The sequence below is a fragment of the Phymastichus coffea genome, unplaced genomic scaffold (genome assembly GCF_024137745.1).
Source record: "Phymastichus coffea isolate CEN01 unplaced genomic scaffold, Cenicafe_Pcof_1.1 PCOF00146, whole genome shotgun sequence".
NCBI classification, from domain to species: Eukaryota; Metazoa; Arthropoda; class Insecta; order Hymenoptera; family Eulophidae; genus Phymastichus; species Phymastichus coffea.
The window spans coordinates 403,234-423,060 of NW_026706957.1; the positions used below are offsets into that span (position 1 = coordinate 403,234).

The following is a 19,827-nucleotide window of genomic DNA, read 5'->3' on the forward strand; positions in this document are numbered from 1 at the left end:
CCTTTTCGCTTTCTCAATTGCTTTCGAATATATTACTTCTATTTCTCGGTACCTTCTTGAACGAAAACACCTTTGTTTTAATTTTATTTTACAAAAAACCAAGTTAATCAAGCTGTTCAAGCATAATTTTTTTTCGTGAATAACGTCTAATCTCATAACTACTCTCTTGTTGGTAAGTATAATGTCACATTTTCAATAAGCAAATTTTGCCTTTCAAACTCAACAAAAATGCACGTCATATTTTTCGGACATTCCTCCAGCATTTAGACATAACATTTGCTCAAATATTGAGAAGTTCAGCTTATATGAAAAAAATTAAGTTTAGTTGCACTCTTTAATGCACGCCTGCATAATATCTTTCAAGTTTATTTCACCAATTATATCTAAATTCAAGATAAAATATTTTTATTTCTATTTAATCGAATTTCACCAATAGTTTCATGAGAAAAGAAGATCGAATATTAATATAACTATAAGAAACGATTGAAATTGCATATCTGATTGAAAACACTTATTACTACCTATTAACCAATAGGTACTGAAAACGCTTTACCAATAAATAAAAAATTTCAATAAAATATAAAAATCATATCTATTTTCGTAAAATAAATTTATTCAAATTAAAATTTATGCACAATTTTCATTAACAAAAATCATACTTTTGTTGTTGAATTCAACGCTATTTCTTCTTTTTCGGAGCAAATTCTAATCCCTTTATGTGATTTTTACTTATTCGATATTTTTCTAGAGCAGAATAACATTTTTAATAAATTATTTTGCTTACATTATTTTAAGAAATTTTATACATAAAACTAACTCACCTGTCAGAAGTTTATATACATATAAAACTTGATTTCCTTGGACTAACACGCTCAGAGTTTTCTTGCCAGGTACGTCAGTGATTGTAGCACTTGCGCCGATTCCTTGACATTCTTTGCTGAATTCTTCAAGCTTGATACCAAAAGTCTCTAGATTGTTAATTAACGTCACCTGTAAACATCCAAATTTTCATGAATTATTTTTAAATTAATAAACCGACCGAGATAATGGAAAATTTTAAATAAACATAATACCTTCTTATTTCCAGATCTTGTAGCTACAGTGATATCGATTGGTTCTAATTTACCACTATGTAACAATTTGTTCCCTGCTATTGTGATTTCGTGAGTGTGAGTCATTTTGCCAATAAATTTATTAATACCATCTTCCATCGTCACAGTTACTTGATTTTCTTTTGTGCGAAAAATGTCGGCTAGTTGTGGATTAATTTTCAAAATCCTTTGAAAAATTATTATTGCGAAAGTGTGTGAATGAAAATGTTAATCTATTGAGCACAAACAAAGATACTTACTTCCCATCTTGTAAATTCTCGCCTTTCACATATTCTGCAAAACATCTCCGAATTTCCGCTCTTTTTAAAATATCACCTTTTCTGTAATCAATTCAATCAAATCAATATTGCGAAAACTTCTCAATTTCTATATAAAAGTATTACTACTGACTCATATCCAAATTTAGAAAGAACTGGTACGACAGCTGCCGTTACTTTGAAACATTCAGATATTACTGGAGCATGTGTAATTTCCTCTTCTTTGGCTAGTGGCTCTTCCATTACTTCAAGACTTTTTATTAGTGGATGATCAAACTAAAATTAGATTAAGATAATTACAAAAATAAGATTTGCTAAAATTAATTGATTGAAAAAAAAATTTGTTAAAATAACAGGAACATGTTAGAAACATATCTTACTTTGACAGATAATAGAGTTTCAACACCTTTAGTTACGGAAGTGTCTATAAGACCTTTATCTTTTATATGAGCTAAAAAGACTGATAACTTTCTGAAAGATGATTTTTTAATATCTACAGTACATCCTGGAGGACATACGCCAATCACATGATTTTTGAAAAATGTGGAAACAATTATAGGCAAATCACTTTTCTTCAAACTAGTTTTACAAGCTTTCAAAAAACAATATTCCAACAATCTGTCCATTTTCTGAACTGGATCAAGATCTTCTTTTACATCTCCGTTGTTTGATTCATCTAATGGTTCTTCAGTCTCTGCACTATCTTGTACAATATCCCCAGCATTATCATCATTTTCTTGTTTATTAATATTTACATTTTTTACAGTCTTTGAAATTTCAGAAATTTGATTGCCATTAGCTTGTTGAGGTTCAATGTCCTGTTCAGGAAATGCTTCATTGGTCTGATTTTTTTCAAACACAGGTGGTCCTAACTTTGGTCTAACTAGTGGTTTGTCCATGTTGTACAATGTATCACCAATTACATGCAGAATTTCCACACACTTTCCAAACCCACCAGACATGTACATGTCCTCACTGGATAAGGCTGTAATACCTACAGCAATTGGAGCCTATAAAAGTAAAAAAATTTTGAGCTAGTTTATTTAAAAAGAAGTAGCTTCAATAATCAAAATAATAAATTATTAATATACACCATGTTGTCATTAGTGGCCACTGATACTGTAACACCCTTTTCCAATTTTCCATATGATCTATAGTTTGGCGGATGATCGGTAACCACACCAGGTAACATTAAGCTAGCACCACCAGCTAACTTAGGTACAACAAGAGGTCGAGTAACAAAAGTATAAAACAACGTTGGATGTTGCCATAATGTAAACACTGTTGGGAATAACTGTGGAGGTGAAATTTTTTCAAATTGGAAAAACAGAGGCACTTTTGCTGCGCAATATACTTTTCCAGTATGTCCACAGTGTGTTGTGATTTTTAAAATGGATACTGCTTCTTTTTTTGGAAGAAGATTCTGAATTTCTTCAGATTGTAAAGTTGGAAAGGCTTGTGCAATTTCTTCGCATAGTTTTTTTCTAAAAAATTATATTTCAAATGAGTTATAGACGCATAACAGTTGTAACCTATTATTATTTTATTGAAACAACACCTTTCAGTCCCCTTTAATTGATTGTTTGATTTAACTTTAAAAGGCTTTATAAACATTTTGTTTTAATTTTACCAATAATAAATGACAACAGTGATAACAATACTTTTTTATACTTTTAACGTGAAACTTTTTTCGATTAAATTTTATTTCAACTATTCAAAAATATAAAATATAGTTTGCGCATTTTATCAAAAAGCCAAATCATCACCATATTTAAGAAAAAACATGCTAAAAATTAATCAAAAACATATAAGGTTATCTTAAACATCTTGGTCTTGATACGCCGACGCGACAAGTGTTGACGCGCTTACTGCCGTTGTGCGCGTTGCTTCAAAATCCGGCAGAGTTCGCGATCTACAGATGTCATAAACTGGGGTTAATGGTGATACTGCATCATCATCCCAGGCCCTGTCAATAGTCAACTACCTTACTATATCTACAAAGCGGCTTGCAATTAGTTACGTTGAGTAAGTAAAAAGTATTCGATTTTTTAATATTATCATAACAACTAGACAACCAACCATTGCTTATACGTATTACTCTTTAAATACCAAAATGAAGAGTTGTTTCGACAATAGTTAATGCTTGAGAGGTTACGAAATACTGTTTTCAATCTTTCAACAAATATACTTTGTGAAATTGTATTGTTCTTTTAATAATATTTTGCTAATCGATTTGAAGGTAGCTATAGAAAGTCTTCCTGTGCACAGCCACAATGGGTGTTCAAGGGAAAAATGTAGAAGCTATGGAGGTTGAAATCACAAACCCAGAGGCTACCAATGGGGAAGGAGAAGCCAGTGAAAAGAAGGATGTTGACCTTGTGACAATTCACGACCTCAGAGAACACACAAGACAAATAGAAAAAGCTGTGGCAAACAAAGAGCCAAGATTCATCTTGAGAGCATTAAGAGCATTACCATGTACGAGACGTAGATTAAATCCCGTTGTTCTGCGTGGTATTATTGGTGGATTTTATACAAAGTCTTCACCAGATAAAGAAGCTCTTTTAGCATGGGTTGAAGAACCAATGGATACCGAAAGCACACAAGCTGCTATTCAAAGGTTTAAAAGCTCTGCAGCTCCTTTGTTACCAGAAATCGATGCCTATATCCACTTGCTGGTTCTTGTACGACTCATTGATACTAAAAAGTACAATGAAGCAGTGCAGTGCTCTGAAGCTCTTATCCAAAAAATCATGGCTCAAAATCGTAGAACAATAGATTTGATAGCTGCCAAGTGCTTCTTTTACCATTCGAGAGCTTACGAGCTCACTAATCAGTTAGACAAAATCAGAGGTTTCTTGCATTTGAGACTGCGTACAGCAACTCTTCGTAATGATTTTGAAGGCCAAGCTGTATTAATCAATTGTCTGCTCAGAAACTATCTGCATTACAATCTTTATGACCAAGCTGATAAATTGGTTCTAAAATCAACTTTCCCAGAAACTGCAAGTAACAATGAATGGGCTCGCTTTTTATATTATTTGGGTAGAATTAAATCAGCAAGATTAGAGTACTCTGCTGCACATAAATATTTGGTCCAAGCATTGCGCAAGGCACCACAGACTGCAGCAGTTGGATTTAGACAGACTGTGCAGAAACTTGCTGTCACTGTGGAACTTCTGTTGGGTGACATACCTGAACGGCAAATTTTTCGACAGGCAGCTTTGAGAAGAGCTTTAGCTCCATACTTCCAGCTTACTCAAGCTGTTAGATTAGGTAACTTGCAACGTTTTGGAGAAGTTTTGGAGAACTTTGGACCTCAGTTCAGGTCGGATTATACCTTTACTCTGATTTTAAGATTGAGACACAATGTTATCAAGACGGCAATTCGTTCTATTGGCCTTTCGTACTCACGCATTTCACCAACAGATATTGCTCGAAAATTGGGATTAGATTCTGGAGTAGACGCAGAATTCATAGTGGCAAAGGCTATTCGCGATGGTGTCATCGAGGCTACTCTTGATCCAGAAAATGGATACATGAGAAGCAAAGAAACAACTGACATCTACTGCACCAGAGAGCCTTTGCTTGCTTTCCACCAGAGAATCACGTTCTGTTTGGATTTGCATAATCAGAGTGTCAAGGCTATGAGATATCCACCAAAATCTTATGGTAAAGATCTTGAATCAGCAGAAGAACGCAGAGAAAGAGAACAGCAGGATTTAGAATTGGCAAAAGAAATGGCTGAAGAAGATGATGATGGTTTCCCTTAAACTGATCAACCTACATATTATTCTAATTGCACTACTATACGAAAATTTTATTACTTATTTGCTGTAATTGTTGCATACTAATATTAATTGAGTATTTTTTTGAAGTTCACTAAATAAACTTTTAAAATACCATTTAATTTTGTTTTGTAAACCAATACCTACTTTCCATCAATGTAACATGCAAATGCGACAAACTTTTTATTCAATCTAAAGATTTTCAAACATTTTAACTTGGAAAATCATTAAAATTACACATCGAAAAAATCAGCGATAAAGAGTTTATATATTGCTTCGAAAAACATCAGGGAACCGCCTAGAATGTTATTGGTCAATTCTTTCAGATCTGCCAATGTTGAGGATGATTCAACCAATCAATAATTGTGTCGTGTTGTAGCTTTAAAGTTGGACCGCTAGATATAGATGGAACAGCGTTGCAAACGTTCTCTGATTAAACGGAGTTCACGTGACGTCAGCTGTGCTTAATATACGTTACGGTTGTCGTGTCATTTATTTATTTAAAAAACATTACATTATATAAATTTAAACAAATTAAGTATTTAGAAATGTCAACAGCAAAACCGAGTTCAAAAAAATTGAAGTGGGCATTAGATTTTTCACACAGGTTAGTGCCATTTGAAGAATTGTTGTAAGTCAAAACACCAATTTTATAACCTGTTTTATTGTGATTTCATACTTTTGAAAACATTAATATGTGGCCTTGATAAACATTAATATCTTATTATTGACATATTCAAGAGGTAAAGTAGAAAAGAATGTAGAAATAGCTGCACCACCAGGTTACACACATGGAGCCACAGATCGGAGCATTGATCATTCAAGAGAATCCAATTCAAATCATTTAATAATGAAGAAATCCTGGGATTTAGCACTTGGTCCATTAAAGCAAGTACCAATGAATATTTTCATCATGTACATGGCTGGTAATTCCATATCGATATTTCCTATCATGATGGTTGGTATGTTGATCATCAGGCCAGTTAAAGCTCTATTTACTCTTCAACAAAGTAAGTATATTTCTTCCAAACATAATAACTTAACAATAATGCAAATAAATAACCAAACTTTTGTTAGCTAGATTGAATACTTATAATTTTTTATTTGTAAGTTCATTTCTAACAAACATAAAATCATTACAGCATTTAAAGTAGTCGAGGGTACAAATGCATATTTTCAGAAATTTTTATTTTTACTGGGTCAACTAGTGAATATTTTGTTGGCACTTTATAAATGCCAGTCTATGGGACTTTTGCCAACCCACAGCTCAGATTGGCTTGCATTTGTTGAACCACAAACAAGGGTAGAATATTCCGGAGGTGGTTTTGTATACACATAAAATATAGGAAAATCTACAAATTTATAAATATTACGATAAGGTAAAATTGTCATATTTAAAAACTGCAATTCATTAAATATAGAATAGATTCACACTAAACTTTCATGATTTCAGATATGTCATTTACTACCTAACTTCTATTTGTACAAGATTCTTAGCATTCATTTACATGAAAATGTACAGTCATCACTGCAATTTAAAACATTCTGCATGTTTGAATAACCATTACAAGTTGTTTCTTGCAAAAATGACCATGGATTAGAAGTTGTTCTTATTTATTTAAGTAGAAGATTAAAGTCACATTTATTGTATGTAATGCAAATTTACAATATTAAAAAATTATAAAAAGTTGTAAAAAATCATTAAATTGACGTGTCATTTGAAAGCTGATTTCGTAAATTCATTCGTTATCGGTATTGATTATTCTAAGATTCAAGCTGTACAAACTATGAATCATTCCTTTGCATTCTAGTACATGATAAAATATCTAACATCTCAGTTTCAATGAAAAAGCTAACGAGTTTCCTTATACAAACAGCTTTTTTAAGCTAAATTCACAATTATATAGGTAAATCATGACAACTCGCTTGAGACTTGTCGCGCTAAGAGCGTTTCTGCTTTCAATCAAGTTCCGCGTACATACCTATTCGACATTTTCTTGCCATTACGAGGTCATTACGCCTGACAACGAAAAGCCTACTCGACCGATTGTGTAATGTAATGTTAGCTAACGCCGCTCAGTATGTCTATAGGAAAAATCTTCCTACATAAAATATGTATTACTCCGCGAGATGTTGAACAACGTGTGCAGGGAGAAACGGTGCATCCGGAAAAGGCATTTTTTTAGAAGATCGGCAAGCGCGCTTACGCAGGTATGCGTGCAGGTCGCAGGCCGTTTATGGTAAAGGCGAGCAAGCTCGGCGACGCCGCGGCCTTATTCGTTGCAAGATCGCCGTCCGGTTATACGTGGCTCGTGCGCGCGCGGGTTCTCACGCCCGCGGGGCAAAGAAGGCGGTTTATATAGCGTCGCGCGCGGCGCCACGGCTATCTTTTTTTTCCCTCGTCGAATTTGGATTTTGAATATGCGAATTGATCTCGAATCGATCGCGTCCCGGCGCCGACGAGCTACCGAGAAAATTCTCGGACCAGTCGCATTTTCGCACAACGTACTCCAGATTCACCGAGCGATATCGGAAAAAAATTTTCGGATGGACGAGGAAATCGACGAGGCGCGCGGGTGTTGCGTGGATTCGCAGACTTGGTTTCCGAGCGAGCAAATTGTACTGGCGGCGTTATGCTGCGCGTGTTTGCGCGCGCTCCGTAATTATCGGTCTATCGAAAGGACGAACGAGTCGACGCGCATTCTGACTTTTATTTTTCAAGTCAATGACGTTGCCATGAGTCATGGTCGTCCTGTAATTTTCGCGAGTATAAGCGAATTTCGAGATAATCGCATAAATGCTGCCTACGGCACGAAAGTATTTCAATGTTAATGATTCTCGAGGAAAAATAAAGAGAGAGAAAGAGAGACTAACGTTGCGCGATCTGTTATTTTCAATTGAGAACGCGGCAGATCGCTCCGATCAAAACGTACTCAAGGAATCTGCTTTGCGTTAACGTTCGTCCGTGTGTCGATCGTAGAATCGGTGGCGGCACTCGGAGTTGGAAGCCGTAGGAGCGTTCGCGTAACGATCGACGTATCGCCGCCGCGGCGGCGACTGCAGCGGAAGCGCGCTGTCTAAAATTAGACGGATGCACATGGTTCGGAAGGCGCACGGGACTAGCGCGTCGGGGCGCAGATAAGATTATCCGGCGCGGCCGGCGAACGCTCGAGCGTTGTCACGAAGGAAGGTCGGCCGGTATGTAGGCCGCCGGCGTATCTCGGCGCTTAATGAGCGTGCGCGCGCGCGCCAAAACCAGTCGACGCCGCCGAGCTTGCGACGCGCGCGTCTCGTTGGGACGTTTCGCGCGCGTCGTCCCGCGTCTAATTTCCCATCCGAGAGGCCGCCATTTGGTCGTAACGCCCCGCCCTCCCCCCCCACCGTACGCCACGCAACGAACGAGATAATCAGCGCGTTGACGCAACGCGCGCATTAAACCGCAGCGGCGACCTCGCCTGTGCGTGCGCGCGCGCGCGATCGCGCGTTGAACCGGCGAACGCGGCGAGCGCGTGGCGAATCGCGCCCGGCGGACAAAGAGCCGCTTTGAGGCGCGCGAAAATAACAACAACAAAAATACGACCTCGCGCGCGTACGCTTCTCTCTCTCTCTGCCCCGCGCTCGGCTGTTCGGCTCGGCACTTGGGTCGACCAGGCTCGCAACTGCAAAATTGTGCCGCCGCAGAGAGAGAGAGAGAGAGAGAGAGAGAGAGAGAGAGAGAGAGAGAGAGAGAGAGAGAGAGAGAGAGAGAGAGAGAGAGAGAGAGAGAGAGAGAGAGAGAGAGAGAGAGCGATCATCCGGGCTATTTCGCGAAAATCGCTGTAGGAACCGAGCCTTCGCGCTCGAAGGCGATCAACTTCTTGCCAAGTTTGCTGTTTTGCGCCCGTCGCGAAACTCCGCCTCGTACGTACGTCCCTACAGGGATGCTATCTTCGAGCGAGAACCGATATCGCTGCCACGTGCAACGCGCGGGTCTGCCGAAGCATTCGACGTTTGTCCCGTCGAGGGAACGTCGGTTTTTGGAAGAAGGCACGATCGACGGACGAGCGTCCAGCCGATTTTCAGGGAGGAGCGCCTCCGAGGCCAAAAGTACGCGCGGAACGGATACGTCGAGCGTCGGCGCGAGAGCAAAAAAAGTCCGCCGTTGCCTGGCGATGCGGGAATCGGCGAATCGCGGCGGAGGGAGCGAGGCGTGGCACCGACGGGGTTCCGCGCGAGAGCCGAAGAAGAGCGATCGGCCGTTCGAGAGGCCTCGCACGGCTGTCTCGCCTTTGACAAAATAACAAGCGGGTGGGTGTCGGTTTTCACACCCGGCCTCGCCGCGGGGCCTCCGCGGGGAATGCGCGCCACAAAAACCGAGCCCCTTCTCGCGCGCTCGGCTCCCGAGAAACCGGTCCCGATGGATCTCTCTCTCTCTCTCTCTCTCTCTCTCTCTCTCCCTCTTTCTCGCGCGCGAGAGAAAAGACCCTTCGCTCGCTCTCTCGACGCCCGAATAAGGACCCTGCCTGCGAGAAACGGACATTGTCTCGTCTTTTTTCCCCTGTATGCCCGTCGCGGCCTCTCTCGGGCTTCGCCTGTGCGTGCTGACTCGTCGGTCGCTGTCGACGCGATCTTGCTCCGCTTAATTTATTTATTTAGTCTTCTTGGGTCTCGACTTTCGTCGCGGAGTCGTTTTGACGATCGCGAGCGTGTCGCTGAGCTGCGAGCATCCGAGCAGTCGGTCTCGACGCCGACCAGCGCCTCGCGAGAGGCATCGACGGTGCACGGACGCACACCGTGTTACGCCGCGGTAAGTCGGCTTATCGGAGGAGCTTGGGATCCCGGCGGACCTCCCGACGAGCCGGCTAAAGGACCTTGTCGATAAGGCCCAACTCGGAGCTAATTAAGCGAGGCAAGTGGACGTCATAAAGCTGCGAGCCGTATATAATTAGTAGCTGCTGTTGCTGCTTCTGCTGCTGCTGCTGCTGCTGCGTCGGTCCGGCAAGCCTTTGATCGGGCACTCGGTAAAACATTCGGGGCTCTCGATTCACACCTGGCTCTCCCCCCCCCCCCCCCTTTCTCTCTCTTTCGTCGATAAAACCTCTCCTCTTGCGGTCGCTTTAATATATGTGCGAGACCCTCGCACCGAGCGGAGAACGCGACGCGAGTTTCGAAATCCAAAAGACCTACCCGTTTAGAATTTGCGCTCCGCGCTTCCGTGGCGAAGCGTTTCTTCTCGATCGAGAGGCGCTTTACGAGCGCCGTGCGCGAAAAATGCTCCGGGCTTTTCGGTTGGTTGCTCCTGAGAGATAGGGTCCACGGTTTTCACGGGCGCTGCCTCGCGGCTCGTCGCCGTTGCCTTTTTGCTTTCCTCGTTTTGACTCTCGCAGCGATAAATCTGTCGTGCACTCTTGCAAATCTCGACGAATCGAGCACTGCTTCCGACGCGAATTGCCGATAAAAGTTCGCTCCGACTGCGCCATAAACTTTATTCTTGCGGAATTTTTTCGTAAATTACGTAATTGAGACGTACGAACAGCGAGAAGTTGCGCAGGCGACACAGGACGACAATTTGCCTTCCTTTTTGAGCTCTCGCGATCGTAAATTACGGACTAAGACGGACTACTCAATTAAGTAACGACAAGTCGTTAATTATCTCGATATTGTGATTTTGTTGTAAAATTCGGGCGTAGCTGTACAACGTTCGCGTAGACTTTGCCAAAGAATAATAATGACGCATGCATCGCAAATACGTGATTGAAGAAGAACTGACTTAGAAGAGCCAAAGATAATGCCGGTAGCCTGTTTCGCCTCTTTGCCGTCTTATCGCTTAGATGGAGAAAGGAACTGATGTTGCCGCTCGACTTAATTAATCGTGTTGCGCAAACATATAGTATAGACGACCCACAATTGGTAATTTATACATCGACTATGGCGTAACCGTGAATCTCGTGGATATATATTTGTAACGAAGTGTAGTTGCACCTATTTACTAAGATGAAGTACTCCAAGCACTTGAATTACGTAAAATCGATGCTTATTCTTACTAGTGGCACAGCAAACGTAATCTGTTACTGAGATTTATACCAGGTTTTGTCAATAAGGACTATCGCCTCAATAGGCTCAAATATGCGTAATACACCAACAAAGTTTTAATTGTCATCCATTGAAAATAGACTTTTTGAGGCATTTTTTAAGGCAGTAAAAATTAACGGTTTCAAGTAGCATTCGAACGTACTAAAATGATCTTTTCATTTGCTCGCCACGTTCGTACTGCGCGAGCTTTCGTACGACGGGATTCGAGTAATCTTCGAAAGTCGACGGATTCCTTCCGTAAAAGCTAATCGCAATCGATTACAAAAAGCCTGTGGGAATGGTCGATTATGCAATGTACTTGATGATCCGAATATGTACAACTACACGTGAATATCGAGTGGAAATGGGCATCGACAAGACTCGGCGGAGCGCGCTGGAACGCCTCGACGAGCAAGACGAAGATCGAACGGAAGCGGAAGCGCGTGCTGGTCGGTCACTCGTCACGTCCGCTCCAGATCTGCCGCGGCCGCGAGCTGGGCCGCGCTCTCGAGCCGCAGCAGCCGGCTTCGCAGCAGCCTCGCGTAGTAATTGTCGTCGAGGGGCTGGGCCAGCAGTTTGCGCACGCGCTGGATCGGCAGGCGCTCGGCGAGGAGCTGGAAGTAGGCGAGCGACGCGTGGGCCTCGCGCCTCTTGGCGTCCTCGAGAAGCCGCCGAGGTCGATCGCCAGCGGGCTCCTGACCCGCTGATCGTCGTCGAGCGGCGCGCCGGCCGCCTCGAGGAGCGCGAGCTGGGCCAGGGTCGGCAGGTGCAGGTCGTAGGGCTGGAAGTGCATCGCGTGCGCGACGAGGGACTCCCGGTTGGCGTTCAGGCCGAGGTCGTTGAGCGCGTTCGCGTCGGCGCCCCTGTCCAGCAGCAGCAGCAGCAGCAGCAGCAGCCGCACGGCGTCGAGGTTGACCAGAGTGCAGGCCAGGGCGCTCGTTCTCCGCCAGCTAGTGCAGCGGGCTCCGGCCGCGCGGGAACAGCTCCAGCGCGGCCCGCGAGCCCGAGACGAAGACCGGGTGCAGCCTCGTCTTCTCGCTCCCAGGCCGCGTCTCGGTCCAGTCGAGCCCATCGGGCGGCGACAGCACAGCAGCAAGTCCAGCATCTCGAGGTCAGCGGCCCCTCACCGCGGCAGCACCCTCGCGCTCGCGAGGTCGTTCCTCTCCGCGGCCTTACGCTGGGCCGTGTTGCCGTTGCGCAGTCTGTCGCCCCCAGGTTCGCCGGGCAGCCGCGCTCGGCAGCGGAGCGCCGCCACCTGCTCCAGGTTCACGTTGCGCGAGGCCGTCATCGGGAGCGTCGCCCCGGCTTCGTTCTGCAGGTCCACGCGCAGCTTCGACACCTTCGGGAAGAGCGTGGTCACGGGTACTTGGTGCAGCAGGCTCGAGCCCGCGTGGTCGAGCGCGCCTTTCGCGTCCACGTCCCGGAGAATGGGGCGGCCGAGCTTGTCGCGCCTAGCGTTCCGCGTGTGATCCACGATTTCGGGGTGGAAGCACCTCTTGCCCTCCGCGTTCTTTCAGAACTGCAACGGATTTGCCGCGGCGAGTGGCGGCACGGACGCTGCGAACGCCCGCGACTTACCAGCATGCTGGAACAGGCGGGCTCACCCTCCGAACCGGCCAACCGGACACACTTACTACGAGTAGTAAACGGCAATGAGCGGACTGGAACAAACTGGACTGCCTCGTGATGCCGATACTTCGGATTACGTCGTAATGGATTTTGGATTTACGAAGCGCAAGCTCACTACGAGCCATCGCAGGCCTAATAGCTTCTTAGTTAGACTTGAGCGGATTATACTTTACAGCCAGATTCTCGTCGGCAGTTGGGCCATTACCCAGGTAATGAGGATTGATCTCTGGATAGAAATCGCGATCTGAGGAACTTATCGAGTAACCGTCTTGTTTGCGTTGATCTATATCGACTATAGTCGACACTTACTAATGGCGAGATCGTCGTTTGCCTCTTTCGACAAATCCACCAACTGGGTGCTTCGGTCCGAAGTTCATTCGCGTTCGGATCTGCGTTAATTACAGCGGCGCGGTAGGTGCAGTTTGTATCTGCTCGAATGATATTTCGCCCGCTCCGTCGCTCAACCGTACAATAGGAATTTCAGGCCGTCGCTGCGAAACGAGAAGAGCGTGAGAGAGAGAAAGAGAGAGAGAGAGAGAGAGAGAGAGAGAGAGAGAGAGAGAGAGAGAGAGAGAGAGAGAGAGAGAAGCACGGATACGCTCGCAGAGATCGTGGAACCGAGCACGAGCGAGGCATTAGCAAGACGTGCGCGTCTCGACGCCCGACGGTGGCTCAGATATACCAACGAAGATACACGCTTGTAGGACAGGTCTTGTGGGTGCTCAGTCGAGCGGCCGCGGCTGCCTAACACGGCCCGTAGTTCTGTTAGGCGACTACAACGGCATGGCGCTACCGTAGCCGCCTAACAAAGCTATAGTCTGTGTATAGTTTTTCGGAGTGTTTGGCATACGTAACTATACCCCCTAATTGACTAACAACAACAAAGATAGAAGCTTCGTTGCGCTATCTCCGTTGCTAACACCAGCGACCTCCCCGTTCCGGTCTCTAATTTATGTTAAATTAAATAAAAATACATCAATCGAAAGATTTTTATTTGCTCAATAATTAATAAAGACGATGATTTTCCCAACGATTTCAAGCACCTCTATCTCTTGTATTACATGATTTAAATAAATTTCTAAATATAGTAAATTGTAATGAATCGCCCCTGAGCTTTAAAGTAGTTAATAGGTTTTAAGAAAATGAAAAATTACAATCGACAATAGCATTTTGTGCACGCGCATATTCTTTATTCAACATATGAAATAAAGTAATCTTTACTAAAAACTTGAATATTATTGACACACAGTAGTTTTCCACCAAGTAATTAATCGAAATCTGATTATCATGGAATATTCTACACCTTATGAACGTACATAAATGTTTTTTTTTAGACATGATCAAATTATTATTTTACATGAAAAATGTACAAAAAATATTACATAATTGATTGGACATACACTTTCTTTCAGTAGTAATTATGTTAAAAAATTCTACACATGATTTTCTTTATATCAATAATGAGAAATATTATTCGGCATGGCTCTTTTTTTATATTTATGATGTATAAACTAACAAATTATTTTTACATGAATTATTTCACACAAAGTCCTAATAAAGTGCTATTTTACAATACCGAAATTTATTTCTACACGAACGATCTTGCGCTAATCAAATTAGACGGAACGGTATTCTACGCAATCAATTTTTCAATGAAAATGTAAAACGTTATTTGCTTTTGTATGCCGCTACAGATTGCACGTAATGTACATCAATGCCTAAGACAATGAGACATAAATTTTGATAATGTAGAATGCCATTTTGTGTTGAATTTATCTAAACAAATTTGTCTAATTCACGTGGAAAAAAAATTTGTTAACTTATATCATAAATATAAAAAAGAACTATGCAGAATGGTATTTATCATTATTGATATAAAGAAATTCATGTGTAGAGGTTTTCAACATAATTGCTACTGAAAAAAATGTATTTACGATTAAGTTATGTTATATGTTTTACACATTTTCCCTGTTAAATAATAATTTGCAATAATACATGTTCCATAATGCATACTTTCAAATATTTAAAAAAACATTTCAACATACTTTCATAATGTGTAGAATATTCGTGGTGTAAATATTAATTAATTTTTGACATTAATTCGTAAAATAAAAATAAATGTTGCACACGGTCTGATCACATCGCTTACCAATCTTTGGTAAGATAATTAAAAACAATCAATTTGTTTTTTTACCTCAGTATTCATGTATCAAATGTCTGATGACTCTTATGAAGAAAGTCCCTAATTACTTGGTAGAAAACTAGCGTGTCAATAATAAAATAATATTTTAGTAAATATTATTTTACTTTATATGTTTGATTAAAATTTTTCCTTACATTATATTTCCTTACATTCAGTGAAAAAAATTTCAAAATAATTGTCGAATGAAATCATGTGGAAACGGAGTATGACCAAAGGGAATGGGCTCAATTCTTTTTATTAAGGCTTATGTATATGCGTGCGCGAAATGCTATTGTTGATTATAATTTTTCGATTTTATGAAATACCTGTTGACTATTTTTAATGTCAGTCAAGTGGGCAAATTAAATCAGCTCGAGGGCAATTTAATATAGGAGATAGAGATGTTTATGCCCGTTGAAAAAATCATTGTATTTATTAATTTTTTACGAAGAAGCTAAGGATGAGCAAATAAATCTGATAACATAAGTGCATCCGACAAATTACCATTAATTATGCAGGCTGCAACGGGCAGACTAACACGGTTTAACAGTGTTAGTTTAGGGTTCAAGGGGGTTTCGAAGCCGATCGAGGTCCCATAAAATTAGTTAAGGTATTTTTTACGGCCTTCCGAATCAAAATCCGGCAGGTGTTTTGTCGTACAAGGCGTTTATCATAGGTATTAATAAGTTAATTATTTATACCACGATAACTTTCTTTTCGATACTCCGTGCGCAAAGTGCGTCTTTTCCGCACGCTTGGCAGAAAACGTGGGTTGAAAATCGCACTTTCCACACGTCGTATCAAAAAATACGGTACGGTATATGTTCGGGAAAGAGTTTCTCGCTTCGCTCGGGCGTAAACGCCGCACGAGACAAGAATCCACTCTCCCGCACTTTTAATGTATCAAATTTTTATGATTCAAAAACTAAAATTATTCTTTTATTTCGTACAAGCGACTATTTCATGTTACTTTTACGAAAAATTGTTCGTCAACACGATTGTTTAATTATAAATTGACTACGTGACCTTTTGAACCGTAGGTAAGAAAATTCAGATGAAAAGATCGAGTGCGTGCCGAGTTTCTGCATTGACAAGTTTGACTCAGAACACCGCGGGGGTTCGCCTCTCGCACGACCTTTTCTAGCTGTGCTCCAAGAGATCATTTATGCAACATGTCGATAAATAAATGTTTTAAGAAACAATTTTTTTAAACGAAACGTTGAGCAATCGCTTCTATATTAAAAAAAGTCACTTTTGGCTTTGAAGCTATTTTAACTTTATTATACTTTGCGCATGCACGACAAAGCATAAAATTTTCCATTGCATAGTTTCAACTGTACACTCAATATCAATTTCAAAATGACCAGATAAAGTACACTCGTCCGAAAAATAAATCAACAACGTTCGTTGAAGTCGTATTTTTACGATTCAAAAACGAGAAAAAATGATTTTTATATCTTCGCTATTTTATTGAAAAATTATTTACTAACATTTTAGTAGCCTGACCTTTTCGACGACAGGTAAGAAGATTTCAACTGATAGGCCTTTCTTATCTGAGTGTCCTTCAAAAAGGTCATTTAACTCTCTAAAAAAACTATATATATGAATGAAACTAACTAAAAAATGTAATGAATTTCTGGACTTCGGTATGGAAAAAGAATGATTTTCGTTACTTTAAGCAAAAATTATCAGAGTTTGCCTATTAGCACGATGAGGAAACTCAAAATCGAGCCACGAAGTCTTGTTCTCGGTGCAGTTAGGTGCTCTTTTAGTTTTCGTCGAGCACTTTCTCTTTTCCCTTCCCTCGCTACAAAAACGTCTTTCTAAATTATACGCGAGCGCTTCCACGGTCAACGAGGACTATAAGCCCTTATGCATTGACTTGACCTTCTATAAGCGTCTATCTTCGTTGATTATACTCGGCACACATGTATATATACGCATCGATTCACGCGCGCGAACGACACGATTTTAGCGACGCCGTCGAGCAATCAAGCTCAATTGAGCGTTTTATTACACGTCACGCTGGGCATCGGACACGCGCGCGCGCCAACTCGACGACGCGGCGGGGGAGCGCAGAGCAGAGGGCTGCGCGTGCTCTGCCTGGCAATTAGCATCGATTAATCCGACGGACGCGCGCCGCCGCCGCCGCCGCCGCGTCATCGCCGAAAACAATTGGCCGCTCGCATCGCCGACGCGACGTCGCTCGTGTGAAAAATAGGCTGATTCTCGCCGCGCACATTCATCGGCGATTCTTACGTCGGCACTCGACGCCTCGCTACGCGCTCGTTGGGCGCGCGCGTTCGAGGCGTCGTCATCGAGCGCTCGAATACACCTCGCTGATTCACGCGAAACTCTCGCGCGCCGGCCGCCGTCGAAGCCTTCGATTAGCGCTCGTTTTCTCGGCTATACGCGCCTCGTTAAAAGGAGCGCGCCTTCTGCGAGCCATCGCTCGTAGCGCCATTTCTTTCCGAGAACGCCCATTAAAGAGGCCCACAACGCGAGCAGAGGAAAGAGGAAACGATTGCGGCGTCGCAACGCAATTCCCGAAATCTAACTGTTCCGAGCCCCCGAAAGCGCCGGCGAGCGGAAAATAGGGGAGGAGGAGAGGGCGTCTTTTGTTGCGCGGCTCTGGCTATGGAAGCGCGCGCGTGTGCGCGCATACGCAACGAGTCCCCGACTTCGGGGGCTGCGCTTTGTTCATCCCTTCGTGGACCTGGTTTCTTTCTCTCGTCCGGGCGTGACGCGTACTTTTCGGAAAGCCAGTAAAGACGAAAAAACCGTACGCAGCTTCCTGCCCGCGCGCGCACATCACGCTCGCGTATCGGCGACGGTCCGGTGGTCGCGCGCGCGAGCGCCTCCCCGTGGCGGCATTATGCAGATGACCCACTTAAGATTTTCGGCAGATCGCCGGCTCTCGTTCGGCCGGGCGATCGCATCGCGATGCCTATCGCGGACGGCTTTGGCGAGACGCTTCGCGTCGCGACTCGGCGAAATTCGCGAGCGCGAAAAGCCTTCGCGATCCGCAGCTCTACCGAAGCCGCGCGCGCGCGAAAGAGGGCGAGACCGAATTATTCATCACGGGTTTCGAGTCGGAGAACGAATTCGAGAGCGAGCGAAAAGAAGCTCGGTGGCATTGCTACGGCCGGCGGGGCTGAGGCACGCACACAGGCGCACACCTCGAGCCGGCTTTTTTCTCGCCTCGGCCCGTCAAAGTCCTTCGTAGAACAGGGAAGAGAGGCGGGCTCTCGATCGAAAAAAGGATTAAACGAGATGGGCTCCCTCTCTCTCCCTCGCTCGACGGATTTTAATCCCGAAATCCGGTTCGTGTATACGCCGCGCGGCTATTGTCGCGCCTCGCTGGCGTCGGACCAAACGGGCCCTTATGCTTTTTCGTGTGGTTTCTCTTCTCCCTCGCGCGCCTCGCTCCAGCTCTTCTACTTCTTCTTCTCCTCCTCCTCCGTCGTTTTATTCTGCTGCGAGTGTCTCCTTCTTTCCTCGCAGGGAGCTTCGGTAACGAGCGCGGAGCGAGATACGGATCCATTCATGACTTTCGAGAAAAGGATTCCGCTGGCTTTCGCCGCGACGGATCGCGCGCTTCTCGGGGGCAGTTCGCGCGCCAGCCATGCGTCGTTGCTCCGGCTGCTCGGGGGGCAGAGTGAAAAAAAAAAAAACAGATATGTATATATACTCGAGGCAACGGCCAGCGCGCGCATAATGTATTTTCGGCGCGCAGCATAACGAGCTTCGCGTCGTCGCGCCCTCCTCGCCGAGTCTGGGGAGAGAGGGAGAGAGAGAGATGCCGTCCTCGTGATTTCTCCACCAGGGCAGCAGACGCACTCGCATGCGTGTCTGCATATAGTCGACGAGAGAGAGAGAACGAAGCTATCTGTGACTGCCCATCTTACTTCTTTTCTCGCGAGACTCCGTAAAAAAAGGAACAAAATCAAACGCGAAGCTAATCTGATTTTGCGCGCTCTCTCTCTATCTCTCTCTCTCTCTCTCTCGGAATTTATTTCTCATTTTCGAATTTATAATTGCCTATACACCGCAGCCTCCACGCTCTCTCGATTATACGGCCATGCCTTTTTCTCCACGATTTATGCGTCTTTATTCTCGCGTTCTGATTCCGCTTAATTACGAGTCGCGAGTCCCTTCGGAGAGACGTCGCTGGTGCGAACAATATAGCGTGTGCTCTTTCTCTCTGCGGCTGCACTTTGCTTTCATCGGTCGCGCTGGACTTTCCTCATTCAAGACCTCGCCCACGATGCGCCGTGCCAGTGGGTTAACGACGCGCGCGATGCCAAGACTGACTAATCGGCCGCCTGCGTCCAGCGCGCTCGTTTCTCCCGTGCGCGGCACGCAATTCAGCGTGAAATCGGCTCCGATCTCCGGCTTCGGCTTTCGCTCGGCCGAGCGCCGCTCTATTCGAGGCATTCGCTCGAAGATTAACTTTGGTATACGCGCTGTGATCGGTCGTGTCAGCGCGTTTCATCCGCTAATTTCAATTTGCAAGGATCAGCCTTGCTGACCGCAAGGTGAACGATTTTCATCGCTAAATCACGAAAACCATTAATTCGATGCTGTTTCCTTTCAAGAAAAGGCAATAAGCACCGAAAACTAATTACTAGAGCTGCCCCCACGGCAGTCCCAAACTATTGACGAGAACGAGCCAGCGCCGCCAGAGAGTCGAGGAGCAGCCCAAAAATAAAAAGAAAAGAAGAAGAGAAGGAGGAGGAGGAGGAGGGCGAAGCAAACAGCAGCCGAAAAGATAAATCGATGAGGTTTAGCGGAAAGAGGAGAGACGA

The 19,827-nt window shown here is 43.9% G+C and overlaps 3 protein-coding genes across 3 annotated transcripts; 2 read left to right on the forward strand and 1 right to left on the reverse strand.

Moving 5' to 3' along the window:
• Positions 1 to 631: 631 nt before the first annotated feature.
• Positions 632 to 3,216, reverse strand: LOC131672204 (eukaryotic translation initiation factor 2D). The gene is made up of 8 exons (XM_058949271.1): positions 2,928 to 3,216; positions 2,463 to 2,853; positions 1,750 to 2,379; positions 1,503 to 1,645; positions 1,352 to 1,432; positions 1,074 to 1,278; positions 822 to 990; positions 632 to 744 (listed from the first exon to the last, which is right to left on the reverse strand). Exons 1-8 carry the CDS (start codon positions 2,981 to 2,983, stop codon positions 680 to 682), a joined length of 1,740 nt encoding a protein of 579 aa, XP_058805254.1. The 5' UTR covers positions 2,984 to 3,216; the 3' UTR covers positions 632 to 679.
• A 52-nt stretch (positions 3,217 to 3,268) lies between these two features.
• LOC131672205 (probable 26S proteasome non-ATPase regulatory subunit 3) lies at positions 3,269 to 5,273 on the forward strand. Its single transcript, XM_058949272.1, has 2 exons — positions 3,269 to 3,394; positions 3,609 to 5,273. Exon 2 carries the CDS (start codon positions 3,643 to 3,645, stop codon positions 5,140 to 5,142), a length of 1,500 nt encoding a protein of 499 aa, XP_058805255.1. The 5' UTR covers positions 3,269 to 3,394; positions 3,609 to 3,642; the 3' UTR covers positions 5,143 to 5,273.
• A 308-nt stretch (positions 5,274 to 5,581) lies between these two features.
• LOC131672251 (ER membrane protein complex subunit 4) lies at positions 5,582 to 6,888 on the forward strand. The gene is made up of 4 exons (XM_058949356.1): positions 5,582 to 5,764; positions 5,899 to 6,167; positions 6,300 to 6,536; positions 6,611 to 6,888. The coding sequence occupies exons 1-3, from the start codon at positions 5,706 to 5,708 to the stop codon at positions 6,494 to 6,496; spliced, it is 525 nt and encodes a 174-aa protein (XP_058805339.1). The 5' UTR covers positions 5,582 to 5,705; the 3' UTR covers positions 6,497 to 6,536; positions 6,611 to 6,888.
• Positions 6,889 to 19,827: the final 12,939 nt, after the last annotated feature.